Source organism: Apodemus sylvaticus, chromosome 6 (genome assembly GCF_947179515.1).
Source record: "Apodemus sylvaticus chromosome 6, mApoSyl1.1, whole genome shotgun sequence".
NCBI classification, from domain to species: domain Eukaryota; kingdom Metazoa; phylum Chordata; class Mammalia; order Rodentia; family Muridae; genus Apodemus; species Apodemus sylvaticus.
The window spans coordinates 89246304-89263454 of NC_067477.1; the positions used below are offsets into that span (position 1 = coordinate 89246304).

At 38.9% G+C, this 17151-nt stretch overlaps 1 protein-coding gene across 20 annotated transcripts in view; it reads left to right on the plus strand.

Annotated features, from left to right (window-relative positions):
- Hdac9 (histone deacetylase 9) overlaps positions 1–17151 on the plus strand; it is an 858974-nt gene that overhangs the window by 369456 nt on the left and 472367 nt on the right. For 17 of the 20 annotated variants that reach the window (XM_052185941.1, XM_052185944.1, XM_052185943.1 and 14 more), the window contains one exon: positions 13976–14038. The exons of 1 other annotated variant lie outside the window; for it this stretch is intronic. In XM_052185941.1, the coding sequence (XP_052041901.1) occupies positions 13976–14038 (63 nt within the window). Of the gene's footprint in view, positions 1–13427; positions 13718–13975; positions 14039–17151 lie in introns of those variants that run through there. 2 more of the 20 variants (XM_052185948.1, XM_052185951.1) reach the window with 2 other exon arrangements.

Here is a 17151-nt window from a genome sequence, read left to right on the forward strand (position 1 = left end):
TCTCCATTTTCAGTCATGCAGTTCTTAATTAAAAACAGCTGTACACTGAGATCTGTCGCATACTTGTCACAATCGAGGCCTTCATAACGTCTCTAAGCATCATTGCATACCCAATGTTAACACTCCCATTTATAAGATGACAGAGTTATGACTCAGAAATGTTGAGAAATTCATTCTGGTTGTACCTCTCAAAACTAACTTACTGAGATGACAAGCATATCTCAAAGAAAAGAGAACTTCTCCCACAAGCCATGGCATGGACTGAGTAATTGTGTGACTGTCAAAGTGGAAGGAGGAAAGTCCACAAGGCCTCAAGCCTACAGGAAGAACTACAGGCAACTCAGGAATGCTGGGAGCAGGAGAAATAGCCCTCTCGAGGGATAGTACAATTCCAAATAATCGGGCCTAAAATCATACAGACAAGTAACATTGTACAAACTATACGCATAGAACCGTACACCCATTTCAACTGATGAAAAAAAATGCCATGAATTTGAAAGAGATCAGAAAAAGGCTTGTAGGAATATTTGGAGAGAGGAAAAGGAAAGGGAGATGTAATTATCATCTCAAACAGAAAAAGAAAATGGAAAAAAAATAAAAGGATATGAAGAGGTTCTCACGTATCAACTTTATGTTCATCTCTAAAGCCAAGGTTCCAACAGTTTTCAGAATACATCCTTCTGAGCTAGAAGATACATGAGCACATGTCCTCTCTTTGAAATCGCTTTGGCCGGATAGGGTGTCTTTCAACCAGTAAAAATCAAGGAGATTGCAAGTTAGAACTATGTTTTATCATAGCTTTTATGGTAAGATGAACCACATCAATGTGTCCCCTAAACACATTGGAATGGAAATGAACCCGATCTTTCCTGCTTTCCTCAGTGCACAAGGAGAATTCTTTGAATCTCCAAAAATCCCATTTTAAAGAGGAGTTTCAATATAGAAATGTAAATATTTAAAATAATAAAATATCTTAAATAATAAATCCCCTGGAATATATTTCTGAGAAAAATTTTATGTTTTATAGAGTTTAGATTCCTCTGCCAGTCTGTCCTGAAAGGCATTGCATGTTGTGGAACCATTGTACTGATGGCCAGGTGAAGGTGGTGTTAGTGTAGAACATGGACTTTTCAGAGAAGGTAAAACCCACATCTAAGATGAAATTGGGGGAGGAGTTAGGAAAGGTGGGTGGAAAGAAGAGATGCAGAAGGTGCTGGGCTTCATGTGTGCTGGGTGAATATTTCTCCCCAAGCAGTATATGAGAGCTGAATCAGTGAACGCCATTGCTCTGTTCCTATCTTCTTGATGACCTGCACAGGATCATATGCAACAAACATGTCCAGATTCCCTGATTTTGTCAAGGTGGGACAGTGAGATTGGGCATGTTCATTCGTGATCATTCCTGCCATAGGAGCCATTGCTGTTCAGATTGCTAACTATCAAGATCTGGTCACATTTTTGTAGTTCGTCAAGTGGGAGAGAAGGTTTTCAGTGGAATGAAATGGAGAAATGATCCAGAAGTACACAGAGAATCATTTTCTGAGTAAATAGAAACATAAGTTGATTTATATGAATACAAATGATTTTTTTATGGAGAAGCATCATAAAAACCAAGGAAGATATTATATACGAATAAAATGAAAAAGGGTTCATTAAATAGGAAACATGTGGAAGAGGGTCATGGATTATAATGGAAATATGTGAAAATACTGAAGAATGAAAAATTGGCATGGGGAACACTAACATACTGTATCCTATCTACATCATGTGAAAAGAAGTGGACCTTCCTGTCAAGTCTCACTGTGGTCTGAACATGAATGATGCTTGAAGTAATTTGTTTTTATTTTTAAAAACTTATACCAATTGTTCCTTAGTACCTAGTGATTATGGCCAATTGCCCATATTTATATTTTTGGGGGCCATTGCTATAACTTTTTTATTCTGTCCAGCACACGTCAAATATGTTTTTGATCCTTCCTTTTTCTTAAATTTGGTAGTTGACACAAAACCAAGTTGGAATCTTAAGTTAGAACTTAATCTTAACTATAAAATACTGCTATTTTTAGAGGTAAGCGCTCTAGAACTCTCTTGATATAATTTGATGATAGGTTGTGGTGTGAGGAGATGTATAGCAACTTGTCCTTTATGGTGAGCAATGATAGGAAAGCTGTGGATTGAATTTGTGATATCTGTTATCCTAGCATTAGCTGCAAGGAAGAGTTTGATCACTGTTCTCAACCGAAGCACTTCTCTGGATTCTATATATGACTGATTTTTTTTTTCAAAATCACACTTTGATTTGCATTTCCCTAATGATTAATGAAGTTGAGCATTTTTTAAGATGCTTCTCCGCCATCCGAATTTCTTCAGGTGAGAATTCCTTGTTTAATTCTGTACCCCATTTTTTAATAGGGTTGTTCAGTTTTCTGGAGTCTAACTTCTTGAGTTCTTTATATATATTGGATATTAGCCCTCTATCTGATATAGGATTGGTGAAGATCTTTTCCCAATTTGTTGGTTGCCGGTTTGTCCTCTTGATGGTGTCCTTTGCCTTACAGAAACTTTGTAATTTTATGAGGTCCCATTTGTCAGTTCTTGCTCTTAGAGCATACGCTATTGGTGTTCTGTTCAAAAACTTTCTCCCTGTACCGATGTCCTCAAGGGTCTTCCCCAGTTTCTTTTCTGTTAGCTTCAGAGTGTCTGGCTTTATGTGGAGGTCCTTGATCCATTTGGATTTGAACTTAGTACAAGGAGACAAGGATGGATCAATTCGAATCCTAAGATTTCATCTTACACCAGTCAGAATGGCTAAGATTAAAAATTCAGGAGACAGCAGGTGTTGGAGAGGGTGTGCAGAAAGAGGAACACTCCTCCACTGCTGGTGGGGTTGCAAATTGGTACAACCACTCTGGAAATCAGTCTGGCGGTTCCTGCGAAAACCGGGCACCTCACTTCCAGAAGATCCTGCTATACCACTCCTGGGCATATACCCAGAGGATTCCCCACCATGTAATAAGGATACATGCTCTACTATGTTCATAGCAGCCCTATTTATAATTGCCAGATGCTGGAAAGAACCCAGGTATCCCTCAACAGAAGAGTGGATGCAAAAAATGTGGTATATCTACACAATGGAGTACTATTCAGCCATTAGAAACAATGAATTCATGAAATTCTTAGGCAAATGGATGGAGCTAGAGAATATCATACTAAGTGAGGTAACCCAGACTCAAAAGGTGAATCATGGTATGCACTCACTAATAAGTGGTTATTAACCTAGAAAACTGGAATACCCAAAACATAATCCACACATCAAATGAGGTACAAGAAGAAAGGAGGAGTGGCCCCTGGTTCTGGAAAGACTCAGTGAAGCAGTATTCGGCAAAACCAGAACGGGGAAGTGGGAAGGGGTGGGAGGGAGGACAGGAGAAGAGAAGGGGGCTTACGGGACTTTCGGGGAGTGGGGGGCTAGAAAAGGGAAAATCATTTGAAATGTAAATAAATTATATCGAATAAAAAAAATAAAAAAAATCACACTTTATTTCTAAGCCACTAAGCATTAAAAACACAGCTAAATATATACATACAATAACAACTGATGAAGAAAAGAGGCCGTAAACCTGAAAGAGAACAGGGAGGGCTGAATAGGAGAGGAGGGTTTGGAGAGAGGATAGGGAAGGAAGAAATATAATTATATTAGAATCTCAAAAAAACTATTAGTAAAAAGTATATATTTTATGAGAAAGCCCAAAATGACAAGCTAATTCTTTGTTAAAACACACACACACACACACACACACACACACACATACACACACACACACATACACACACACACCAAAACAAACAACCCACAGCTTCATTAGGGGCAGACTTAATTTGTAGGATTAATCACACTTTGAATGCATACCAACAATTGATGACCAGAATGTAAATGACACTTGAGTAGACTTGTAGAAATTTTGTCTTTATACCCCTGTCAGTGTTAAAACTGGGATTCCTACTGGGTGTTTATGACGTCATAACTCCCTTACTCATCTGGAGTTCAGCAGCATGAGCTGGTTTATTCTGTTTCCTATTTCCTATTTCGTGTGGATGCTCTTCCATGGAGATGCTCACTTATTCGAAAGAGGATTTCTCTTTTCGGCAGCTGTGATCAAACACTGACGAAAGCAACTTAGGGAAGAAAGAGCCTATTTTAGCTCATAATTCCAGGTTACAGCTCATCATTGTAAGAGAGTCAAGGCAGTAGGAACTTGAAGCAGCTAGACACGTCCACAGTTAAGAGCAGAGAAATAAATGCAGGACTGCGTGCTGCTTGGCTTGTCACCATTTCTCATACCGTTCATGCTCCAGCCTGCACATGCGTGCTGCTCACATTCACGACGGACCCGTTTCGACTCAGTCAACCCCACCAAAAGATCCTTTATAGGCATGTCTGTAACCAAAGTCAACCATGTTTATACAGTTCCTCATTGTGACTCTCTTCCCAAGTGATTAGAGACTGTATCAGGTTTGCAATTAAAGCTAATTGCAACAATAGCGATGTTTCTGGACTGATATGTACTGACATATTAGTTCAAGCATGTCTTAGTTAGGGTTTTACTGCTGTGAACAGACACCATCACTAAGGCAGCTCTTGTAAGGACAACATTTAATTGGGACTGGATTACAGGTTCAGAGGTTCAGTCCATTATCATCAAGGTAAGAGCATGGCAGCATCCAGGCAGGCATGGTACAGGAGGAGCTGAGAGTTCTACATCTTCATCTGAAGGCTGCTAGTAGACAACTGACTTCCAGACAGCTAGGATGAAGGTCTTTTAACCCACACCGACAGTGACACACCTACTCTAACAGGGCCACACCTTTTAATTTTGCCATTCCCTGGGCCTTGGCAAAATTACAAACCGTCACAAAGCATTAATAGAAAATGGTGTTAACTAGTTTAGTGTTCTCATGTGTGATGTTTATTTTAGAGTCAAATGATATAACGATTGTGCTTATGTTCCCTCTGTTTTGAAAGGGAGAAAGGTTAAAAAGCTTTTCTTTCAGAATCTTGAGATGTGACAGATTCAGTAGAATTCATCAATTAGTGTGGAGTACCTGAGCCAGATATTGTGGCATGGTACTACAGAGGTAAGAAGATAGGTTCATCTAGTACCAACCAACACAGTTGGTGACAAGGGTTTTCTGAATGTCTCTGTCACTGAGACAGTTGTTAATTACTATAATCCAGTATTGTAAGCTGGGAGCAACAGATGCATTTTATGTTAATATCTTAGTGTTGATATCTTTCAAATGGAAGGAGGACATGGTATTACTTTGTTTACTCAAATTCTATCAGATCTCATAGAAGATCTCATAGTGGCATTCCTAATATTTAATGGGTGATGATAATAAGCCAAGGAAAATGAGTCTGGGGAAAGTATGATAACCCTGAACTGAATTAATGAGATTATAATTATTATAATGATATACAGCCATGAGTTTAGATTTTGATTATGATTTATTGCTAAGTTGATATTTTAGTAAGAAACTATGGCAAAATTTATAGCAATGAAATATTGTAAGTTGTATAATAGGGGAATTATCCAGATCAGCCATCATTTATTCATTGCAGTGATATTTCTTGGGTTAGAAAGCTGTGTGCAAACATTGTGCTCAAATCTAGTCATGTGGCAGGCAGCAAAATAGACAACATTTTCAAGCTTATAGGTGAAGGTTAATAACCACAATTGAACACTTAAATACAGAATCAACTCTACATCTTTCCTTAAGAATTTCTGCAGTGTGTAGGGAACATAGAATGATAATAGTTTTTCAAATATTTAAATAACTTGAACATGAATTGATTAGAAGAACATTTGTGGCATTATTACAGTAATAGCTATCTCTTGTTGAATTTCTATCAGTCTGGGTATTATATGATTTTCTATAATATCGATAACCCAGCAAGGTTCATATTAAGAATCCATGGTATTACAATTAACAGAAAACTGAAATGAGATCAAAAGGACTTTTGTTTGTTTCTTTTTGTTTTAAGCCAGCCTAGCCTGGAATTTGTTTTTCTACATAGACTGTGCTAGCCTCAAACATTTGGTGATCTTTCTGTCTCTGTATCACAAGTGCTGTAATTGTAGATTATATGTCACCAAGCTTGCACAAAAAGTGTTTTTTTTTAATTAAACTATATTAGTAACTGTATTTTTTTTAAACTGAACATTCTGTGAAGTACAAGGTATCATTCCATTGGGCATCTATGATTATTCAATATCTGAATGAATGAGTTTTGTATTTAAAACTAAGTTTTACTTGACCCATCAATTCTAGGCCTTGCATGGCCATTGAGATTTATCCTCCTGTGATGGATATTTAAAGCTGAATACAGCCACTCAGGTGCAACTGGAAAACACTAGAAAAAAAATAGAACTCAGAACAAGGTGCTTCACAGGAAGACCAGTCCTAGGTCTCTTCACCTGAAGTGTGGAGTAGTGCTGGCCTCACATTCCAGCAACAAAATGCCATTTCTGAGCATTTTTTTTCTAGCCTTTCCATGTTGAATAGTAGTGACACTGCTTCCTATTGTCTGAGCTATTTTAATTATTTTCATTTAAAAATTATTTTGTAATAATACTCACTAATTTGATTTTGTAATAAAAAAGATATTTTATCCATCTATATTTTTAGCAATGTAATTACTGCTTTGGGAGGAAGATCAAATCTCCTGGGTCTCACGCTTTATTGAGGTTCAGATTCAGTAGAAAAGCTGCTGAAAAGATACATTTTTTCCCTACATCCACTAAGTTGCTTTTCTAGCAAGTTCTTCCTGACCCTCTGTAAATCCCTAAAACCAGATGAAGTCATAGCTCAATCTGCCCTGACTCTTAATACTCGACTAAGTCATAACACAATGTACTTTGAAAGAAAGTATGGGGCAAGGTATCAAATCAAGACTCAGTGATTCTTTTAAAAATTGTCTCTCTCTAATTTTATTGCAGGTTTTGCTAACCTCTCCACCTCCTACTGGGTCCAGGCAAGCATTTTCTTTGAGTTGGGAGGAGTTTATGAAAATGACTGTTTCTTGTTGACTAACAACTGATGCTATTCTTCGAGGAGAGGAAATTCAGATAAACAACCTAGCTCACAAACAAAAATGACCCCAGAGGCCATTCCCCCTCCACACTGCTGCTCAGAAAGCTGAGAGCACAGCCCATTGGTCACAGTGCGAGGCATACATTACTGTTGGTGGTGGCATCAGTGAGAGACACATGAAGATGCAACAGAGGGAAATGGCCATGGGTGGCTGCGTAGAGGGAGAAGAGCAGACATCTCCCAGGAATTTATGAAATTCTTATAAAGCACAACTTAATATCTTAGGGAACTGGGATGGAATGAAAAACCTACTTACCTGATGTTTCTATCATTATGCCTCTAGAGAAGAGATTGAGAACTTCAGCCATCAGTAAGACAGATGAGAAGGAGGTCTGAGAGGATGTCTGCTATAGGTTACTTTTACTCATGTTTACAGTGCTGGCTGTAGAGCCTCGCTCCTTGAGTGTGCTAGAACAAAAGAAAAGTAGTGCCCACCACAGAGCACTGTCTTCCCTGTTGGACTACCTTTAGAAAGACATTTATCATTATTTCCAGGTATTTTTTGTCAAATGTTTTATGATTGTCATAATTTTTGAAAAAAAATAGAATAGGATTCAATTCCTATTTTCCGCTAATTTGGGAGCCTGTATTTGTGCTCTCATTGTCTCCCATATTTTTATCTATCTGAAGGGAAATATGATAATAATTCAATTTCAAAAGAACTTAGCCAATTGAATTAAATTTATTATATTGAGATTTAAAAAATTGCCCTTCAACTTTGATGTTTACACTAGGTAAGATTACTGTAAAAGTAAATGCTCCCCCACATGATCCATAAAACTAGTGTCAAAAACAGCTGTAAAAAAACTTAGCTGCATTTCTTTTTTTTGTTGTTTTGTTGTTGTTGTTGTTGTTGTTGTTGTTTTTATGAGACAGGATTTCTCTCTGTAGCCCTGTCTGTCCTGGAACTCATGCTGTAGACCAGGCTGGGCACAAACTCAGAAATCTGCCTGCTCTGCCTCCTGAGTGCTGTTTCTTTTCTAGCATTACTGAGCTGGTGTGAGACATTCGGCTTCTTAAAGTTGAGTTTTCTGGATGGGAAATGCTGGTGGTCAGTGTCCATGTTGGTTGTTTTCATGATGCTCATTTTTCTTCTGCAAGACAAACTTCAATTGCCATATGAAGGGCCTAATATATTTTCATACTAAAGTGTCTTTTTGTTGTCAACCCTTAAATGGTAGACAGGACTGCTAATGAAGAAGAAGTTGAGTACCATCCTGTTAGAGGTGAGATGTCCAACACAGTCCAAACGAAGACACATTGGACAGCAGTTTCCTGGAACCTCAGAGAAATAGGATGATTACTTGCTATTCTGGAGTTTTATTCTATTTTTGCTTATAAAAGCTTGGAGATCTTTTTTGTCAATTGTGTTCTGTGGGTGTAATTAAGCATGAAGTGACGAAAGATGTGTAGGCATCTATTATGCCAATATTATGATTGTGTTATTTGTCTTACATATTTTTCACAATTTTTGTATATTCTGTTGAAAACACTCTGAAACAAGGAGACAACTATTTCACTTTTATCAGTAATTCATTTGACACTTAATCCTGAAAATCTAAAGTAATGCATTTGCCTAATTTTGGAAAGGCGTAAAGTAGGGCACCTGGAGAACACGAATGTTAGAGATACACAGTTAATTTCCTTGGCCACCGTAAACAAGTCCAGCTGGACCTGATACTTTTCTTAATGAGACACAAACACAAAGAAAGAGAGCAGTGGTGGTGGGTGGGCAGGGCGCTTGATGGCAGTAGGTTTTCTTTCATTTTTCTTTTAATAAACGATGTAAATATTGCAAATATTGGTTCACAGAGAAATGTATTTCATCATTATATTTTCACACATTCCGTCATAATGTCCTCACTGTTGCTTTCCTTAACTTATTTATGTCTTCACTTTGCATCCTCATTGCTGCCCCTCTGCTCTCTTGATAGTTTCCCCTCACAGGGTCCCTTCACCTCTGAGAGTGGGGAGGTCCCTCCCAGAGGAACCAACCCATCCTTGCAGTTCATGTCACTTCAGGACTAGGTACATCCTCTCACACTGGGGCCAGACATGACACGCAATTTCCTCTTACACATCTCTCCCTTCACCTCCCTTCACCCTTTGGTGTTTTTCTTCCTCCTCCCAATTTTTTCCCTTCTGCTTTTATGATGTTCAGGATATATAAGATATATCCTCTTACCCCTTCTCTCTCTGCCCCTCAGTTGTTTAGATCTCCTCTTGTCTCACAGTTTCCTTTCTATTTTGATGTCCCACATAAACATATGCATATGTGTATATCATACATACATACATACATACATACATACATTCAAATCAGAAGTCTGCAGAAATATTTTCTGAGTCTGGCTTGTTTTATTTAAAATGATTATATCTAGGTTCATAATTTTCCCGACAGTGAAATTATTTCATTCTTTATAGCTGGATAAATTCTAGTGTGCATGTATACCCATTATCTTTTAATTCATCAGTGTATTGATGTGCCTCTGGGAAGATCCCATGTCCAAATAAAGCCATAGTGAGCATGACTGTGCCCAGGGCTGGCCTATAGTCCTCTGGGTATATACCAAGAGTAGTCGAGGAGCTCAAATGATAGCTCTGGTTTTAGTTTTGTGAGGAATCTCCATATGGGTTTCCCTAGTGGCTGCAGTAGGACTAGTTTTAATCCCCATCTGAGGTATATGGGGTTTCTGCTGTCTAAACTTGCTCATTAGCAATGGGTCACCTTGCCATCTGCATAGTTGAAGTAGATGGAGTCAAAGCAATTTTTTTTTCTTTTTTGCCTTGCCCTTTATTACTTCCCCACATTACAAATCCTCACTGTCATTCCCTGTGTCCTTTGCATTGAAGTCATTGTGTGGGAACCTGCCATCAGCTTCATGGTCAGTGTCACTTCTCTAGTCCATACATCTATGTTATTGGATTCATTTTAAATTCACCTTCCTTCCACCTCATTCTCAGTTGCCTATCACAGTTAGGTTTAACAAGAAAATCAACTGACACGCCATCTCTTTTTGTCTCTTAGCACTTAAAACTAAGATAGTTATTTCATATTGTGTATAGATAGTATATAATGTACTATTACTAAGATTTTTATATATGCTGTGTTTGCTATAGTGAGTGATAAATTACTTAAAACATTTCCTGATATCCATTTTTCCTACAAATCTAGTGTAGTGCAATGTACTTCGTAGGTGCTAATAGATTCTTTCAAGTTATTAGGTTTTATTTCCAGGTAAATGTGTACAGTATACCTTTGTAGGCATATGTGCATGGGAGGGCATGAGTTCATTGAATCAAGAAGAGGGTGTTGGAAACTCTGGAGTTGAGTTACAGATGATCGTGCTCCAAGGGACATGGGTGCTGGGATCCAAATCTTGCCTCTCTGTCAGTCTGAAGGGCTTCTAGACCCTGAGCATATTTCCAGGTCATAATATATTTTGGCACATTTTGCTTGGTTGCATATCTTTAGTTATTGAAAAGCCTCTTGTAAGTCAGTCTCATTTTATCCCTAGGTAACTTTCCAGCCATTAAAGGCTAGGCTCACAACCAAAAATATTAGAGTCAAAGCAATTTTAACTTGCATTTTCCTGATGCCTAGAATGTTGACTACCCATTAACCAGTGAATGGAAAATGAAATCTGGTACAGGTGTAAAATGGAGTACTAGTCATCTCTAAAAAAAAGAAAACATAAAATTTCAAGAAAGTGGGCTTAAAATGTTTTAATTGATATTAATTGAGGTCACATAATATCAGAAAGAAAAATAACATTTTTCATCCCATGCACATCTTGTCTATTACAGATATGTATATATGTAAATAAATATTCATGTGGTTAAAACATAACATTTAGATAGAAGAGAATAAAGGATAAACCATGGGTGATAAGGAAAGATTAAATACAGGTGTACACATTAAATCCCAGACAATGAATAATGAAAACAGATATAATGCTAATTAATTGGATTTTTTTAGGTTTAACTCTATCATTATTTTTTAGGTTTTGTTTGCTTGCTTGGTTGGTTGATTGGTTGGTTGTTGTTGTTATTGTTATTGTTGTTTTGTGGTAGATGTCCACATGAAAATATAGTTAACAGTGGAAATACAGGATCCGTTGTGAAGCTCCACAGCTTGTGAATGGCTAAGGGTCATTAAAATGTATACACTTAGGATGTGACTAATCTCATGTGTAATGTTTTCTATTTATAAGTTATCTACAAAATTTATAAATAAAAAATCCTTTTGCAAGCTCTGCGAATGGATGTCTAAAAGCTTTTCTGACAAGGACCTTAATGCACTAGGCAGAATGCACTAGGTAGAACCATAAATGGAGATGTGTCTTATAGTGCAAAAACATTATAGAATAAATAGTAAAAATGAAACAATAATAAGGGGAGAAACATTGCATCTTTCAGTAAATAAAAGAAAAAGTAAGGATGAAACAGCCTTGGTTGGAAGATCAGTTTATGAGGAAGAAACTGAGGCAGTTTACATATACCTATTGTGAACAATCCCTTTCACCAGGTCCAAAGTGCTGCGTATGATAGCCTCACAAAGATGACTTTCCTTATTAGAGGACAGTGTTCCATCCCTTGAGTTCTATACAGCCATTAAAAAAAAGAAAAGTGAAACCTATTTTCCAGTGATAGAAACAGTAAGGCTTTGTTGTTTTGCTTAAATACAATTGCATTTAGAAAACTGCTTTTAAAAGTTTTGTGAGTTGGCTATTCAGATAATGCCTTTTCCAGAAAAGGAGAAAGCTACACAAGGAAAAGAATCCAGCCATTGTTACCCCATCTTCTGTTTGCCAGAATTCCGTGCACCCTTCCTTGCTTTTCCTGGTTTCCACAGCCTGGTGGTGGGGAGCTTCCTCCTCCATCTCCTTGGTCTAAACACTTTGCAACAGGAGCTTTTCCCTCTTTGCTTTCCCTGTAGCTGATGCCGATATCGATGCTAATGCCGATATCGATGCTGATGCCGATATCGATGCTGATGCCGATATCGATGCTGATGCCGATATCGATGCTGATGCCGATATCGATGCTGATGCTGATGCTGATGCCGATGCCGATGTCGATGCTGATGCTGATGCTGATGCTGATGCTGAGTAGTTTAGACTTGGAAGTACAGGCACAAAGAGGGGTTTTACTTTCCTATATGTCCTTAGAACTGGTTAGATGCTGGTATCCCATTGAGGATGCTGAATTCATTGCTTGCAGAGAAATGTTATTATGAATGTATGCCAGAGACTATAGAACCTTTATGAGAGGTTGTGTTGTTGGCCTAAAACTATTGATATAGGTAGGCACTAGCCATTTGTACTCGGGTAGTGGGCCTAGGGACTGATTTTCTGATTGGCAGTGCAGATGCTCACTGATCCCATACCTATAAGAAAGCATCAACACTTTTACAGGTGAAGTAGATCTGGCCTGTGGCACTGAGACAGAGGAAAGTATTACAGATCTAAACCACAGTTTGATTTTTTGGTTTTAAGTGTAGTAGGAACTGGCTGTAATAAAATTGATAGGTAGTCTAAGATCACATTTGGGTCAGTGAGATGGACAAATAGAAAGTTAACAACAACAACAACAACAACAACAAGAACCAATCCAAACCTCTATAAAGTTTTTATTCTGGGGTGTGCTTGTTTTCCAAAAACTACCTCTGCTAAATCTCCTGTCAGTGCTGAAACTAGAAGGCAGAAAAGCTTCTCGTCCCACAGCCAACTGCAGTGTAGCCAGAGAAACAGGCAACAAAAATAGAACACCAGGATTGCTGTGCGTGGGTGAGGCAGAAACCACATTATGAGCAAAAGCTTCCAGTATTATTTTAGAACCAATACAGCTCTGCACTTCTCTGCTCTCTCTTCCAAAAACACATACTACAGAAATAAAATGAAATGAAATGTGTGTGCACTCTCCTTCCTTGAGTTAGGATTCGGCTCCTTTCCTCTTCATTTCCTTTGCTTGGAGGTGAGATGCCAGTATGAGAAGCCAAGATGTAAAGCAAGTTGAGGGAGGAAAGGGTTAATTGCTTTTCAGGCCCTGCAATAGAGAATTATGGTTTGAAAGATAGAGGCTGGACAGCTGGCTTTGGTGGGTATTTTTAAATGCATTAATGCAGGCTGCAATCGCTCGGCCATGCTTGACCTATTTTTGGCTCAGGCCGACCATTGTTCTATTTCTGTGCCTGTGGGCCACGCTGTTGTTGATTCATATGCAAATGGATTATCACTAGCTTTAGCCAACTTGAGCTGAGAGAGACTGAGAAAGGGAAGAGAGAGAGGCGAGAAGCACAGACAGAGAGGAGGACACCCTCTGGAGCCACTTGCAGGCTGAGGGTCGAGCCTTGATACCCTAGCAGTCCAGGGAGCTAGACGCCAGGTTTAATGGCTTCCTTTCTTTTTTATCCTCTTGCGTAGAGTTCACATTTTTCTACTTGTTTTTAAAAAGAAATAGCCCCGAAGCACATTCCCTTTGCCCACCTGCTCTTAGTTTCCAGGATAACCTAAAACTCCAGCCAGCTATAGCATCCACTCTGCTCTTTCTGCTTTGCACACAGGTTGGTAATTGGAGGGCTGTGGGGGGAAGTGCCCAGGTCTTTTGAAAGGGTATGTCCATCTAAGCAGAAAGGAAATTATTGTGGAAGTTGATCCTCCGCTTGCTGTTTCTCCTGGGAGAGGAGGGAGGACCAGTCCAGTCCGGGTAGCTCTTGGGACCAGAGAGCGCTGAGCAGTGATGAATCTTTCATGGAGCTGAAGTGAGAGTGACTGGAGTATGCTGCAGACAATTTACGAGACTGACTCCTGTGTTCCCTCAGATGGAGTGGCCGGACGGGAGCAGTTCTTGGCTCAGCAAAGAATGCACAGTATGATCAACTCAGGTAGGATCTCTTTGAGAGCTGGGATGTTTATGTTTGAGAAGGCTGGAGGGGAGGCGGGAGGGAAATGAAAGAAAGCACCCTGCTTAAGGAACTGCTCTTTCAGCTTGATGTTGATGGTTTGTTTTCTTGGTGCCATTGAAGTGTTTAACTTAGATCCTTCCGTTACCCTTTGCCTGCACATTCTGAGTGTGTTTCAGGGAAGGCTGTTTCTGAATGAAATTGCAAAGTATTGCTGTTCTGATGCCAGGGGACACGGATACAAGTAAAAGGAAGGTGTTTGCCTTACTGTGCAGCTGGAGAAAGGAGAACCGTATTGTGCTGGTTAACACACACTAGTGGGACTTTAAGTTCAGCTTGGGCTTCAGTTTAAATTGCAGCTTCAGCCAGCCAGATGACTGTATGTTTACAGTGTGCACACACAAGCGAAACTATTTATAGACCTACCTTCTGAAGGATGTGTCTGAGGGGTTCCCAGGTAGTTTGATTCTTTTTCTGAACGCAGCTTTTTCTCTGGAGCTCAAAGTGAATTTGTTTTAGATGAGACAGAATTATTACCAGATGCTTATTTTAATTTCCCCCCAAACATTTGGGAAGTCTAGCAGTGCTGGGCAGGTGTGCACACATGCACACACACACACATACATACATACATACATACATACACACACACATATACACACACGCACACATACACACACAAACGCACACAAAGAAAGAAATGTATTAGAAGCAGGTGCAATGCTTTGTCAAATTCTGACTGGAACACATCCTAGTTTATAGTTTTGTCGTACATGTTTGAGCTCTCAGAGATCCTCTGATGGGCGACGGGGCTTGTTCGCTTTACCACTTTATGCCTATTAAAACTTCCTACTCTCCAGGCAGTCTGATTTACATTAATTACTTATTTTTTTCCTATAACCAATTCATAAAGCTTTTATTACTGTTTCTGCCATCTTCTGAATGCTATAGCCTAAATTTGTTTAAAGTTCTTTGGAGCTCCCGAGTTCCCCTGTGGGCTTCCTCTCAGTTGTAGATCACTGCCTACATTCCCGATAAGATTGTCACATAAAACAGCTTTTACTTAGTAGACTTAAGTAGGAAAGGACTATTCCACAGGTTGGCATGAAGTCTCCTTCAGTGCCTGGACAGATTCCCAGCTGTGGGTCCTGTTTACAGCCAGTTCTCTTTAAAGATCTGTTCAGTGTGATGGTTTTCAGTTCTTCTATTTATCCCTTCTTTTTATAGAATCATAATGAAATGTCAGTTTTGTAAAATTTAGTATTTTACACCCGTGCCACAGTAAGTATATTCATGAGTGATGCCTGTTTAGCAAAAGGGAACATACTAAAACATCCATGGTTTGTTATCATTGTGACTGAAAGCTCTCCAGAGCTCGTGGAGAAGAAACTAGCAGGTGTGTCTGGGCTGGAACTGGACACTTAGCATTGCATTTTTGAAATATCAATGAACACTTCAAATAACTATTTTATCTATCCCTTAAGTACCATGATAACTTTTTCGTCTTTGTCTTTGTGTACAATTGTCTTATCTTTTAGAGAATAGAAACAGCCGTGTCTTGAAAGCAGCAACTGTTCGCTGACACTAGGCTAGCCTCAAGTGTGTGAGCAAGCTTCACGTTTTGCCCATGATTTTGATAGCCATCCATCCTGACTCATATCCCAGTAGAGCTTGCCATTCACCTGGCACTGAGATTAGTATGCAGCCTAACAAGATTTTCAAACTGGACAGCCTGTGATTGCTTGGCTGCTCGTAAAGCACCTGCAGCTACATACATGTAACATACAGATAGCCTAGATACAGGTAGCATGCTATGCTAGCAAATAAAGAGCACTGTTGTAGTCAGTGTCAGCCCAGCCTGTCACACAGTCCAGTCTGTCTGCTGCAAACAGGGGAGGTCTAAATTGTACTTGTTTTTAAAAGATAGAACCTTAATCAAATCCTTCCTATGATGTCCGATGATATTTGACTTTGTTTCATAAATACGACCTTAGATTTCTTTCAACCCATCTTTTCTGTGCATTTTTTCCTGAGGATCTGGTTCTGGATCACAGAGACATCAAGTACATTTTCCAATCTGTGTTGCTTGGACTCCACCCTGCAGTTTCTCTTCTAATTTTAAATGAGCATCAGAAAGATCAGGTTTGCAAATTTCCTCAGAGATTCTCAGGAACCTTAGACCACAGTGGTAAAGTTAGGGACTGTATAGTTGGGTCTGGTGGACCTTCACCAGATTATGATTTTGTTCCCTCTAGACTCATTATTAAATTAGAGATGTGCTTGTCTAGATCAAGTTACAGATCTTGCTTTCATCTTTCTGATAGAACAGATGTATGCAGTAGGGCTGGGAGGTGGCAATGTTGTCCACAGGACTCACATGTTGATGAGCTTCCTGCCAGCGAGTTGTGGAGTTGGGTTGTTCATCTTCAGTCACTGATGATGTGCACCTGCTGGTCCGTCAGCATCCCTGTGAGAGTCACATGTGTAGGCACGTCTGTAAAGTATATGTGGGCTTATTTTTCCAAGGAGAAGTACTGGCTCTCCACTCTTGCTGAACATTCCAGAGGAGTTGGATTGCCCATGAGGAAATAGTTTTTTGGTCTATAGTCATGTTTTGTTAATATTCTTATAAATTTGCTATTTCCCTGGGTAGCTTGTTTTTGTAAAAATGAAGTCATTTCATTATGTGAATCATGACTATGTATCAGGTAGGTTCACATGTGTGTGTGTTCTGTGAAACATAGCATGATATAGTAATCAAAGACAAAGAAGCTGATGAGTATGTGTTCAAACTGTGGAACTTCACTTGCTATTTAATGAGACTGGTTATTTTTAAAAGTTAGTTTTATTATATTATTGTGTTTAGCAGTGTGTCAAGATAACATTTGTTATTGATATTATATTAGGTCTTATGTGTTAAAATATATTATTTTTATGTTGCGATTTTGTAACCATTATATATACTTGCATGTCTTCCTAATGATGATGGCCAGGCTAGACATCAGGTAGGATAAAGACAATCCACAGGAATAACATGGTCTGTTAATGTCTTAGTTTAAAATGTTCTACAGTGTTGAATTTTGAAATACATTAAA